Genomic DNA, 13,806 nt, shown 5'->3' with positions numbered 1-13,806 from the left:
ATGCTTTGTAAGCTTTGCAGTGCCATACAGATCATTTGTGCTGTCGGGATGAGCAACTGCTGGGAACCAGGCAGCCCCGGGGAAGGCCCCACCCTAGAGGGGCCTCTGCCAAGGGCTGGTTTCACATTCAGTGGCCTGAATGGTGTCGTTTGCTTCTCCTTCATAAGGTGACCGGCTTGACCCCACAGCTGTGAACATCCTGCAGCAGATCATCGGGCTGGGTGCTGAGAGCCATGACGCAGCTGCTGTCGCCTCGGTGGTGGCCGTGGCCCCGGGGACGGTGACCGTCGTGAAACAGGTAGGCACCCCCTCCTTCTTTAGTGTCACCTCCCACACTACCTCCCACCCTCTCTCTCCCCCACTCCCTTGTCTTTTCAAGGCTTCAACTTACCTAACCTAAGACTCTGGAATGAAATTGGTATAGTCTCATGCATTCTTTTACTCCACCTCTGATTATTGTGGAGTCGTGTCTTCAACAGCTCCATATCTGGAGGTAGGTTTCTGGGGAGAGGTGCAATGTATTTTTTTAAATTCTGGAAGCTTTTCATTCATTTCCTTACAAAGAATTCCAGAGTGGAGATGAACACGATGAGGGTGCATCTGGACACCACTGTGGCAAAGAGCAGCCCTTGGTGCCTGTGCGCCAGTGAGCTGAATAGGTGGGCCCCGTGGTCACGGCCGCAGAAGCCAGGAGGGTGTGTGCAGTGGGCTGGCCGTCTTAATATCAGCACTTCCTGAGTGAATCCACAGGAAGACTGAACTGGTAGATGAAATGATCGGTTTTGAATAAAGGTTATTCCATTTAATTAATAGTTATGCCACGTGGCTCATTTCCTCTTCTGTCCTCAGAGACTTTGCCATCTATTAAAATGCCGTGTGTTTGGTAATTAGACCATCCTTTTTTTCTGTCTGTACCTATCTCTCTGCTTTCTCCTGCTTCACTTTATAAAAGGTCCAGGCTGGCTTTCACCAACACCGAAACAAACAAAAACAGCAGTGGACACATCAGACCCAGGGTGTATAATTTAGAATCAAAGTTCAAGTTCATGGACAAAGCTGAAATGCAGACCATAGAGTTTAGAGTTATCCATATTTTACTTTTTCATTTACTGAGTATTTAGTTAGTGCTACTATCGTTAGGGGTTTCTGGAGTTCCGGGAGAGAACCCGTATCTGCCATCAAGGTGGTTGCTCTCTAATTGGAAGGAGATCAAACACGAATGAGCGAGTGAGCCGTGAAGGCTATCAGCAGGCAAGCAGTACGGTGGGAGGAACAGGGGAGGTGGGCAAGGAGCGCGGGCTGGGGGCTCTTTCATGAAGGGCTGTCGGCAGATGTTTGAGCAGAGACCTGAAAGAGGTGTGTGTTACAGGGTTACCCCAGTTCACCTGTGATCTGGTACTCACTTTTTGTAACAGTAAATAAGAAGGAAATATGAAGCAGTTAACTTGGTGAAAGGGGTAAGGTTTTCTTGGCACTAACAAAAATATTTCTTAGTGCGGCTTGCATGCAGGGACCCCTGAGTGCTGCGTCCCCAGCAGTCTGTCTTTGGTGAATCAGTAGACATCCCAGGGCTGTCTCCGTGACTGTCCCCCGAGGTGTGTCCAGAGCACAGTGCAAAGCATGAGGTTCAGGCTAAGTGATCTCTGGGAATTAGTACATTCTGGTTCAACTCGGGATTTCTTGGTCCAGAGACAAGACTTAGCACGTCTAGACTGCCCGTCCTAGAACCCCTACTCTGCTGGTCTGGCGTCTCTCAAGAAGATCCTGGACAGAAGTCGGGCAGTAGGAGTTTGCTGTTTCTGTCTGCAGCAGCTGGGTGTTCTGGGCTGGTTGGGAACAGACTCACACATTTCTAGGCTGAGCACTCAGCTTTTCTTTGTATTTACCAGATTGCAGTCTTCAGCTTGTCTGATAAATCTCTTCTGAAACTCCTCTGCATTATATGTGGCATCCTGAGCTAGACCTGGCATATCAGGAAGGGTCTAATTAGGATGGTACCAGAATTTTGGATGTTTCATACATGCCAGATCCTTTTGAGAATTGCAGGAAGTTGCTACCATTGTGATTTGTGTCTTTTTAGGAAGTGGATTGATTTGCTGCTGCCCAGGGACATGATTTATTGAGCATTACCGACGAGCAGTGATACATGAGGATGAGGTTACAGCTTAGGTGGGCTTCAGGGCATTAGACTGACAGCGTGACAGGGACAAGGCAGATAAGCAGCCAATACATGATGTGTTCGCAATAGCCGGAAGCAGTGGCGCCCTTCAGAGAATCTCCTGCCCGTTGAAAACAAAGGACTAAGAGGAGTGTCGCTGTTAAACACAGTCAGGGTAACTGCATGTGGAAATGTTCCCCACAAATGTGTGTCCTAGTCATTCTCTTGTCTGCCCAGCACCTAGCTCGCTGAGGCCATTGATGAATGATGGATGGGAGAGAGATGCATGGGCTTGTGGGCAGGCAGACATCAGTGCCCGTTCCTACGCCAGGGGGACTGCAGTGTGCCTGCTCTCTTCAGTGAAAGGATGCCCTCGGAATTCAGTTGTCCTGTATATGAAATGTAAATATAGCTATTTTTATTAGAGAACTAGAGAAATTGTATCTGTTTAATGAGTGTGCATAAGCTACCTAACAGTGCACTCTGATGCCCCTGTTGGCGAGCAGTACTGCTGGCCTTTCACCAGGAAGGGAGCGCTTTGATGCTGGGGGCTTCGGCTTGCCCCCCACCCAAGATGTCCCCCTTAGCAGGTGCTCAGTACAGGACACAAGTCTAGGTGCGCACATGTAGCCCTGCACATGCACACATGCACATGCAGGCGGCCAGTCGCACCTTTCTTAGGACCCGGCAGTTCCCTTTCCGCACGCTGATGTCTTCCTTTTTTTTCTTTTTCTTTTTGTTAAACCTTGCGTTAGGGTTTCATGTGGAGGAAATTTATATTTGATTAAATGTAAGACCTACCAGCATAGGATATATTTTCACAACTGTATTAAACCACAGATGGGCGTGTGGGGCGTCATTGTGGGTGTGAGCCTCTGAGGGCGAGGTGGGGGCTTGTCTGGGAGAAGACCCTGAGCCTCTGGTGAAGTGGCGCGGTCCTTCCCTCACCTGAGTTGCTTTTCCAGCCGCCTTTCAGCCTGTGTGCCCTGTGTGAGCTGGCTGGGATGTTCTGTGCCCAGGGACCCACCTGCCGTGGGTTTAGCCTGCGTGGGGCTGTCTAGTGACATGAACTTTGCCAAGCCTGCTCCCTGTGACTTCCTGCCCATTCCTGCCCTGCTGAGACCTGACAAGAAAACATGTTATTAGCACTGTCCAGAGAACGAATCAGCGGTGTGTGTGTGGGTGTGGATGTACACATGTCCTGCATAAAGAGATGTATTACAAGGAATTGGCTCACTGGTTATGGAGGCTGACAAGTTCCCAAACCTGCAGTCCACAAAGCTGGAGACCTAAGAGCTGCGGGTGTAGGTTCCAGTCCAAAAGCCAGCAGGCTGAAGACCCAGGAAAAGCTGATGGTTCATTCTGGATGCAAAGGCAGGATAAAACCAGTGCCACATCTCAAAGGCAGTCAGGCAGGAGAATTCCCTCTTCCTTGGGGGAAGAGTCAGTCTTTTTGTTTTATGTAGGCCTTTGACTGATGGGACAAGGCCCACCCACATTAGAAAGAGGAATAAGCTTTAGTCAGTCTATTAATTTAAATGTTAATGTCATCTTCACAGAAACACCCGGCAGAATGTTTGACTAAAATACCTGGGCATCCTGTGGCCCAGTCAAGCTGACACATAAAAATAACCATTATGCATTTCAGAGTGTGAAGTCCTCTTTGTCAGTGGAAGATTATTGTTTACTCCAGGTTATTGTTTATTGAGAGTTGTCATAGAAACAACTTTGACTTAGAGATTTCAGGGTGATTCAGCAGCTTGTGGAAAGCATACACTGGCAGCTGTATGTTTCTATCAGAGGTGATATTTCAGTTCAAGCTTTAGGGCTGAGCTCCATCGTGCAGGTCCTTCAGAGAGTCACAGTTGCAAGAGGCCAGGAGAGCTCCACCTCCCGCAGGGGTTCCTCTGCTGAGCACCAGCACTCCTCTCTAATCCCCAGGTCAAGGTCAACCTGACCGTTCCCATAGTACCTCCTCCTGTGGAGTGACTGCTTCACTACCAACTACAATTAGCAGCACTTTTTGGCAGCAAGACCATTTCTCTCCATTCCTGGTTCTCTAGTACCCCCCCAGGATTGCCTCTCTTCTGTTCACTGTGCCACCTCATGTGCTCGATGCTCCCCAGCTGTCAACCTGTGCACTAGCAGCAGGGAACATCAGAAGAAGAATTAAGACTGCCTCAGACCTGCAGGCCCCTGCCTGCTTCCCCTGCACAGACCCTCCTCCTGGCATGGTGCAGAATCTCGGTCTGTGCAGGGGACATAGACTTGTCCCACTGCCATAATCTTGTTCAGAGTCCCAAGTGCTCTTCTCAAACATGCTTTCACCCAAAAGCAGAAATTCCAGGTTTGCCAGAAGCAAGCCTCCTTCTGCCAGCTGCTTCCCCACGCCCTTGGTAGCTCTGGCGGGTCCCCTGTAGTGTTGGCGCTCGAGGGGCAGATGGGGTGTGCCCAGGTCTTCATGAGCTCACCATGTAGCTGTTAGTCTGAGGGGCAGTTTGGTAACTCTTCTCCCTGGAAGACATATTTTGCCAGCCAATGCTGGGATTGTTCTTTGTTATTTGCAGTTCGTTATTTTTGTAAGGAGATGCAGTCCACTTTGACGGCCAACCAGGTACACCAGCCACCTCTTTGCAAGGAAACATGAGTCCAGCCTGTCTCATTTGTAATCCAAGACCCTGAGAACTCTACTCTGGTTCCCTGAAATCCATCCATGCTGCCCATCTGTACAAGGGCATGTGGTAGGAGAAGCTGCTCTCAAGGGCAGCCTCTGGCTGAAGAGGAGCCTTGCAGTCTGGTCCCCCTGGAAGGGAAGCCAGCACCGGCCTCCTGCCCTCTGGGGGCAGATGTTGAGCATTTCATAGACGTGCAGCAAAATAATGGGAGAGGGATCTGGAAAGTGATTCCTGTGAGGTTGCAAAAAAATCTATTTTCATTATTTTTAAAAAACGATCACTATTCCATTAATTTGATTGTTTAACTACACACAAGAGACCTGACAGAAGAATTGGTGCAAAACACTTGTAATCCCTTGAAGATCATTGAAGATATTGGCCATCTGCATTGTCATAAAGTGGGCTGAGCTGAGATTCCCCACCACCACCCACCCAACCCCGCGCCCCTTATCCTATCCTCAAAAAGGATAGGGAAGCCCTTCCAATTCTTTTATCCCTTCAAGCTCAAATAACTGATGAGTTAATGGAATTTTCCTTTTTTGGCTTTCACAGGCGTACTTTGTGACTCACCCTGTAAGCAAACCTCTCCCTGATTGAATGCCATCCACATGGCAGAAATAAGGAGAGTCACTCCTTTTCTCTCTGCACTCACCCTTCAGAACCTCGTTTGACTTTACGTCACGTGCTGGGAGTGTGGGGCATCACAACAGTAGACTTGTGTTCTCTTGTACCGTAATGAACCCTGGCATCTTCAGCTGTGTGATTCATTCTGCTTTCCCATTATGGTTGTTTGGCCATTGTGTGGTTCATCTAAAGGACTCTTTCCTGGAAGATAAAGAATATGTATAAGTTTAAAAGAACTGATAATAACCCATTTCTATCCTGTGCAACTGCTTGTATTTTCTGTTATTCCTCATTGTGTGACGGGAATGTCACATCTGTGGCTCTGTAGTGTGATTACCGTCAGGATGGCTGAAGTTTCACTGACTACCTTCTTTGTTTTTCCCCCTTATCAAAACCCTTACTGTGAAAACCAGTTTTTACCTGCACATTTTGATTAGTGAGGTTTGGCTCCTGCCTGGAGAACTTTGAGGTATAATTTATTTGATCCTGGGGCTCTGCCAGTTTTAATTATATAAAGCTCCTAATTATATGTCTATGTGTGTGTGTGTGTATATATATATATATAAAATATATAGCCTCTTTAAATATTTCCATATTTCACATTCCTTTTGGAACATTTTTTTCTGCTTTCACTGAATGGTGACCTTCGGCATATAGACCCAGAGACAAAAACATTCATTTGGTGTTATGGTGGTGGTTTACTCTCCCTTGTCACTTACTGCCAGCTTTTCTCCTGTCACCTAATGCCAATTCTTGTCCTTTGTAAGCCCTCCTTAGTTCTCCTTAGCCACGGAATCTTTTCTTTGTCTCAAATAGAATTTGTTTCAGAGATTTCTGTGTCTGGTCTGATGTCTGAAGGCTGAAGGAGCAATTGCATCTTCTTTCCCAGCTCTTTCATTACTTGCTGAGCCCTCTTATCCCATAGTAGTGGTTGAACATTCCATTTCTTAGTAAAATTTTAGAAGTAAGAGTAAGTTCCATGATACATCTGTGGCCATATGGGAAACTGTCTCAAAAAATAGAGAAAAATGGCTTTTTCCCATTCCATTCTGGTGCCTTTTTTCATGTAAAATGTTGTTCGCTAACCTGAAGATGTCATCGGTCCGTTTGAACTTTGTCTCCCTCTTCCTTCCTTTTCCTGAGCCCTAATTTTTTCCTACTGTTTCCTCCCAAAAAGCTGTAGCTTGGTTGGAACTATTTGCAGAATCCCACTTTGAACTTTAATACTCTGCAGTTTATCGCCAGTTGTTGGATGCCCATTTCCTCACCCGTGGCCACAGGGCAGGTGGCTTTTATTCGATCCTTGCCGCTCTGCAGCTGAACCTTGCCTGCTGAACCACTCAGTCTATTTTGTTTCAGGCTTGGGACAAAGGCAGGGCTGTAGCGGCACTAACGGGAGGGAGCCGGAGCTGGAGTCGCATCCAAAGGAGATGTAGCCCCAGCCTTCCTTGGGGTGTCTGTCCCAGGGCAGTGCTGCCTCCAGCCAGCGCTTGCCTTCCATCCCCTCTGGAGCTGCCACCCCCATCCTGCTGGGACAGATTCCCCTCCGCAAGAACTCTGGACTCACCTTCCCCGGACTCCCTTCCCTGTGTCCCCGTCTGAATGCGCTCTCCTCTCCAGCCCTCAGGCTGCAAGCTGGGGGTCTGCCTCATCTCCAGGGTCTCCCTCCCCCACATCTGATGCATCCTCTCCTGGCTGTGGGCTCTTCCTTCTCAGCCTACTGCAGGCAGTCCCTCTGCCCCATGGTTGCCACCTCCACCTAAGCCATTTCTTCTCAAAATGTGGCCTTCGGGGAGTATTAGAAAAGTAGTGTCCAGCTCCAGTCCAGATCACCCAAATCAGACTGCTTCTGACCACTGTCCCTGGCCCCCAGTGATCCACATGCTAGAAGAGCCTGGGAGGCCGTGCCCGCAGTGGGCGTTTGCCTCCTCTAGGTCGCAGCCATTGCTCTCCACCAGGCTCCTTACTTTCCCTCCTGCTTCTCTAAGCAGACGAAGCAGTCTTTTCAAAATGTAAATCAGGTCCCAGCCTTTACTGAAAAACCCTGCAATAACTCAGAAAGCTGAGAGTGGGCCCTCACAGTGCCCACCTGGCCCCACAACAGTCCAGCCTCCTGTCTCCCTACTCTCGTTGCTTGCTATGCACCGGTCCCCAGGCTCATGCCAGTACCCACCCCCCGGCCTCTGCCCGAGTGCTCACCACCACCCTCTGCAAGGCGGACTTCTTCCATTCAAGGCTCAGCTGCAGTGCCAGCCTGCAGTAGGCCCCCACCCTCTCGGGTCTGCGTCGGCCTGCTCTGGAACCTTGAAGACGAGGGGCCATCACTTCGCGGATTGTGTTGTTAGATGGCGCAGCTGACCTTGAGATGGGGAGATTGGGCCTTATCTAGTCCCACAGCCCTTGAAAGCAGAGAACTTCCTCACATGGTGGCAGACATCAACGCAGTTAGAGGCAGGAGAAAGATTAGTGTCTAAGCCACTACGTCTGTGGTAATTTGTTAGGCAGCAGTAAGAAACCAGCAGAGTCGCTAGTGCATAGGCCGAGGAGGAGCCAGGTGCCCCTTGTTAACATCAGGCATGCTGGCAGCACCCCACAGTGCAGGCCTCTGGGCTCCCTGCTTCCCCAGGAGCAGTCAGGTTCACCCCCACATCTGCCACATGTCAGTAGAGAGTGTGGATGGTGGTGTGGCCATCCTGCACCACCTACATGGTGACCGCAGGAGGTGAGAGATCCCAGAGAAGCTGCTTCTGTGGAAAAGCAAGAGCTCAAAGCTTGTCCCAGACAACCCCCTGAATTTGGAGAATCGAGCCCAGATCACGTCAGATTGTGGTCCTTCCGCCCCAGTGAGGAAATTACAAATGAGATGCACAAGTAGGGGCTGAACCTCAGCAGGGGCAAGCTCTCCACCCCTCCATGGAGCGGAGAACATGTGCGATGGGTGGGAATATGCCCTACGCCGTCGCAGCTCCTAGGGGCTTTGTCATAAGCCACATCTTAGTTTGTATATGTGCCTTTCCTCCCCATTAAGGTGGAGGTTTGGCCTCATTCATCTGAGATCTCCAGCACTCTGCTCAGGGCCTGGCACACTAGGGGCTTCGTAAATGCCCAGAAGCATGAGTGGAGTATCCAGCTGGGTGGGCAAAGGGTGCCTTTCGCGGTACTTCTGAGCAGCCTTGTGGGTGGCAGCTGGGGTGGGTGCCCTGCCAGGGGAGCCATGGGCCTCTGAGATGGAGGCCCTCACTGGACAGACTCTGCCGGGTGTCTGCTGAGAAGCCCACTTCCAGAGAGTCACCAGGCCATGTCACAGTGGATGGAGATGGAGCCCTTGGCACAGCTGGCAGGATAGCCAGTGGTTTAAAGGCAGCCAGCCTGCCTGGTCTGTGCCCCGTGTCTGTCACCTAATAGTGTGTGACCTGGAAAAAACACTCCTCCTCTTTGAACTTCTGTTTTCTCATCTGTAAAATGGGAAAATGATAGAACACAACCCATGGGCCTAATGTAGGGATCATCTGTGAGGATACAAATGAAGCAGCTGGCATCGTGCCTGGCACATGATTAAATGCCCAGTAAGTCTTAGCTCCTGTCATAGTTTGTGCTTGTAGAATTCAGCTGTAGCTGTTTCTGCCTCTGGAAGCTTCTTTCTAATAAGCAGGTACTGATACAGCTGCTAGGTCCTGTGCTTGGCATTAGGAGTCCCAGGGCTGGTGAAACCCCACATGTCACAGAGCTTTTGCTTGGTCCAGACAGGTAGACTGCAGTTGCATTTTGCAAATTAACGTGGTTGGGGCTGACAATAATTTGATGTGTTAGAGGCCCAGCTACTGGGCATTCTGAAGGATTCCTAGAGGAGGCCCTGGGGGTGCTGATCTGGGAGGGCTATGCTGAGGGACATCATGTAGCCACTTACTGAGAGGGCATCTGAGCAATAAGGAGATTGCTTAGGTCCCAAACACTGGATACTCCACTGCATGCAGATTTGAGAACAGGCAAAGGGTAAGCAGAGTCAAGGCAGGCACATTTTCCTGCTCTGAAGAAAAGTGCAAATAGCCAAGAAGGGGCATGTGGGGTTGGTGAACGGAGTGGTGTCCAAGTGGAGATTCACTGCAAGATCTCCAAACTGTCCATGTCAGCGCAGAGGACCGACGTCTGTGCTCCATTGCTGCTCAGAGTGAGACTGGGGGACAGCAACAGGTCCCCGCCCGCCCGCACCCGGCCCAGCTCCATCACTCCCTGTGCTTATGTGACCTCCTCATCTTCCCACAGCTTACAAGATGAAGGTTTGGGGAATTATTGGGACCACACTAACCTGTGCTTAGACTCCTGAGAGGTTTGGGAAGCATGCGATACCCCAGCTGTCTTTCTGCTGCCGGGCACCTGACACTAACCCCATCCACTCCATACGTCAGCTTGGCCAACACAAGCCTTTCCGTCTTCATCCTGTGACAGACACGGGGCCTGTAGGGGGCCTCTCTTCCCGTTCCCAGGCCCTTCCCATCTTCTGCAGGCTGAGGACCTGTGACAAGTCCACTCCAAGCAGGAAGGCTCCCTGTGCCCTGAGGCACAAGACCCGGGTGGTCTGGAGGAGCCCTGCGGGACCCTGCAGCGTCTCAGATGGCCAGGCACACACACGGAACTGACAGTGACTGTTTCTAGTGACAATCTTTATACCCTGGGCTTCGGATTATTTATGGGATCAGTATTTTCAGAAAAAAAAACTATCTGCTTTCTTCTTACGAGTAAGAGAGAAATAGGGCGGAGGGGAGGCATTATGCTGTCTTCCCAAGAGAGATGAATACAGCCTTCCTCGCTTCCCCTGCCTTCTTTCCTTTTTGAAAGGCTTTAAATCTTCACTGATGTATGGAATGGTTTCATCCTGCCGGTGAATATCTTTGGGTAGTTCCACAAGTTTCTTGCACATAATACCAACCCTCTTTCTGGTCCTGTATGTACATATATATTTCTAGAGTTGGGAATTTACAATGCTTTCTTACAAACCACATTCATTTATACCTTTTCTTTTCCTCTATAAATTCAGGACAGCATTTGTCTTTGTCCCTTTGTTACCAGTGTTTACAATGCCACACGCAACCTCGGGTTGTGGAAGTAAATGTGCTTATTAACCTTGTAAAATGGGGCTGCCAGTCCCCCTTTTGAGAATGCTAGAGGAAGCCCTGGCTTGTTATAATTTAAACAGTGAGTGAAACTCTAATTGCTGGAAAAACACACCTCCTTCCCCAGAGCTGAAACACACAGGGGAACATATCACCTGAAAGAATGGACCGCAGTGTTCCTTTCTGGTCCTGCTTTTAGCTGGGCTTGGATTTTTGTCTGCAGCCCCCGCATTCTTACTATGTCATAGCTCTGAGAACCTCTTAAGTGAGAGGATCTTAGGAAATGTCCGCATTCTTCTGATTCCTGGAAATCCCGTAGTGCTCAAGACCAGGCTCATGCTCAGGGACCCACCCCTGACCACGGCCTGCCCCCTGCCCCACCCCAGGTGTCCAGGATACAAGCCCTGTCCTCCACCGCCCCGCTGGACTGCAAGCCCTTGAGGACAGGGAGTGGGGGGGCTCACGGTGCTATTTCCAACCCCCACCAGAGTGTCCGACACATTAAATTCTCAGTGAAACAGAGAGAACTGTGAAGTCCCAGGAAGTACAGATGGGAACTCAGCGCAGAGACCTGTGCACGGGATGCTTGTCTGACGTGGCTGATTCAGTAACTGCCTGGCCATTTAGAAGTGTCCAAACACGGAGGGCTTTTAATCTGTTTGCTTGCAAAGCAAGTGCTAATGTTCTGTAACTGCACATCCCTAACTCCCAAGGACGTGACACCTTTCCAGTCTAGCAGTCAGCACAAGCCCCAGCCCTTCAGGTCTGTTCTTGGTTTTAAAGCTTATTTTCTGTCCATCTCTGCTTTCTCAGCCACGTTTGGCCCCAGTAAGCCTTGGCCAGCCTGCCTGTTTGCCATCTCCATTAGGATGATGGCTGAGGAAGTGTCTGACTGAGCCTGTTTACCAGGTGAGGACCCCGAGAAGCAGCATTTTAAGCTTCGAGGCTTCGGAAAGCAGACCTCAAGTCTTTCTTAAAAAGTTGTCCTTAATCCAGTGTCTGAAATGCTCCCCAGGGTTCATTGCATTCTCTCCCTGAACGACTGCTGAATACGGAAGGGAAACCCCTGTTTGGGGCCTCATCCCTCCTCTCCTTCTGGGGTCTAGACTGAGTGCTGGCCCTCCCAGGATGCTTCTGGGGATTCCGTGTTCTGCTCTTGGCCTAGCACACAGCACCGGTGCCTGGCCTTCACTTACGAGGGCAGGTGTTTTCTCAGCCAGACACCCTGTTCTCGTGTCACTGGGATGGCCACTGAAGCATCACAGAATGTTTAAGAGTGACTGGGTATCCTCCCTGGCTCCCCCACCCCAACATGCTCTTTTTGGAACCCTGCATTTCTTGGAACCCTCCTTCACTTTTTTTGTTTTCTATTTTCTTTTTTGCGTCATTTTCCTCTGTTACTAAAGGACTATATATTACTTTAAAAATTTAAGACATGGAAAAAAAAGGGAAAAAATGTCCCGTGATTGCACACCACATGGACAAACACAGGAAATGCTGGTTCCACTCTCCCAGAGCGGGTATGGTCTCAGACCTGCGGCTGTGCAGCTGCTTGACGCCCCTCCCGCCAGGCTACCTGGTGGTGCCAGAGCAAAGCGGGAAACCCTGCCCAGGTCGCTGCCTTCGTGATGCTCCCGGTGACAGCAAGGTCGTGGTGTATGCACTTCAGCAGCTGGCAGTGAAGGAGGGAGAGGAGCAGGAGGCCGGGAGGTGCCGGGTGTGGGGGGCGGGCGAGGCGGACCACCGACCCCGGGGTGGGCTTTGTGCTGAGTGCGGCGGACACAGTGTGGCACGTACAGTTGTATGCCAGCCGCCTTCTTTCACTTATTTAAACTTAAGCATTTTACTCACTTATGAAGTTTTTAGGATTTGCTACAGGGGCTCTCAACATTATGTCCTAAGTGATATGACTCTCTAGATACTTGGGAGGCAGTGTAGCAGGGCAGAAGCATGCAGGCCGGGCTGCAGGCTGACCCCATCCACGTGCCCGCTGTCCCTTAGGCGCCTTCACTGGGGAGCACCCGGGCATTATCTGCAGCCATGGGCACCGGCCCTGGCTCTGTACTGTAGTGCCTGTGCACAGAGGCTGCAGCGACTCCCTCCATGACCGCACTCTTTGGAGAGAAGCAGCTTCTAAGGGGCCTGTCCCTGTGGTCACGGGAAATGGCTCCTCCCATCTGTGGCGCCTGTGCCATCAGCTGCGCTTTGTTGGTTTTTGAGCCAGTTTAGTATATTTCTTAGGAAACTTGCACTTTCTGTTCTTTTCTTCAGTGACTCAAGAAGCAGGGATTTGCTGTGTAGTGTCTTCCAGGCATGGCCAGGCTCCGTGTGATGGGGGTCAACACTGGGTTCTGTGTATGCTGGCTCAAGGAGTGTGGGGGCCCCTGATGAGAGGGCATGGACCTGAGTTCCCAAGAGAAAGATGGGGGTGGGGGCTTCAGGTGGTGGAGCGGCAAGGGCAGGAGTTCAGGGGCACGAGAGGCATGTGTGCTCAGGAACCAAAGGTGAGCAGGGAGACAGGGACAGGCGGGGGCCAGGGCAGGAGAGCCTCGTCCCTCTCACAGAATGTTGAACAGAGGTACAAAGACTAGGCCTGGAGGGTCTCACTTGGCATCAAATTCCAGAATCATCTGTTACTAGTTGTGGGATCTCATAAACTTTCTGAGCCACCGCTTGTCAGGAAGATAGAGCTGCAGTCCTCCCGTCTTAGGGCTGTATGTGAATTAAATGAAATAAGGGATCTGAAAACACTATGAACTGCAAAGGGCCTACCTACGGAGGCCATTATGAGAAGTGAGGGTAGTACAAGGCAGGAGGTAGTGGCATAAGATGCAGGCAGAGGGAGGGCACAGAAAAAGCAGTACAGACACAAGTCTAGGTATGCACACATAGCCTTACACATGCACACGCAGATGCACACCCAAGCCCATATGCATGCATACATGCATGCACACACATACATCCAGTTCGACTGTCATCTTAGATGCTTTGCATCTCCTCTGCCTGGTCTCATGAAGCCCTGCCCGTCCTGGGTGTGCACGACCTTCTGTGAGTTGTCTTGACAGTGGCTCTGCTTTTCTGGAGCATTCTGCATCCTGTCTGCTTCCCCCAATAGCAGAGGGCCAGAGGGCTGACTACGGTGGCTTGCAACAGGTCCTGAGAACTAATCGGAGGACAGTAAGTGTGCCAGTGCCAGGTGAAGACCCAGGGCCCCTCTGTCCATTACCTGGCCCGCAGC

The 13,806-nt window shown here is 50.5% G+C and overlaps 1 protein-coding gene across 4 annotated transcripts in view; it reads left to right on the top strand.

Annotated features, from left to right (window-relative positions):
- Window positions 1-13,806, top strand: part of ZFAT (zinc finger and AT-hook domain containing) — a 204,245-nt gene that overhangs the window by 177,684 nt on the left and 12,755 nt on the right. For all 4 annotated transcript variants that reach the window (XM_073230174.1, XM_073230175.1, XM_073230177.1 and 1 more), the window contains one exon: window positions 168-298. In XM_073230174.1, coding sequence (XP_073086275.1) covers window positions 168-298 — 131 coding nt within the window. The remainder of the gene's footprint in view (window positions 1-167; window positions 299-13,806) is intronic.

This window comes from Manis javanica, chromosome 2 (assembly GCF_040802235.1).
Source record: "Manis javanica isolate MJ-LG chromosome 2, MJ_LKY, whole genome shotgun sequence".
Lineage (NCBI taxonomy): Eukaryota > Metazoa > Chordata > Mammalia > Pholidota > Manidae > Manis > Manis javanica.
This window is presented reverse-complemented; position numbering and strand designations above follow the sequence as displayed.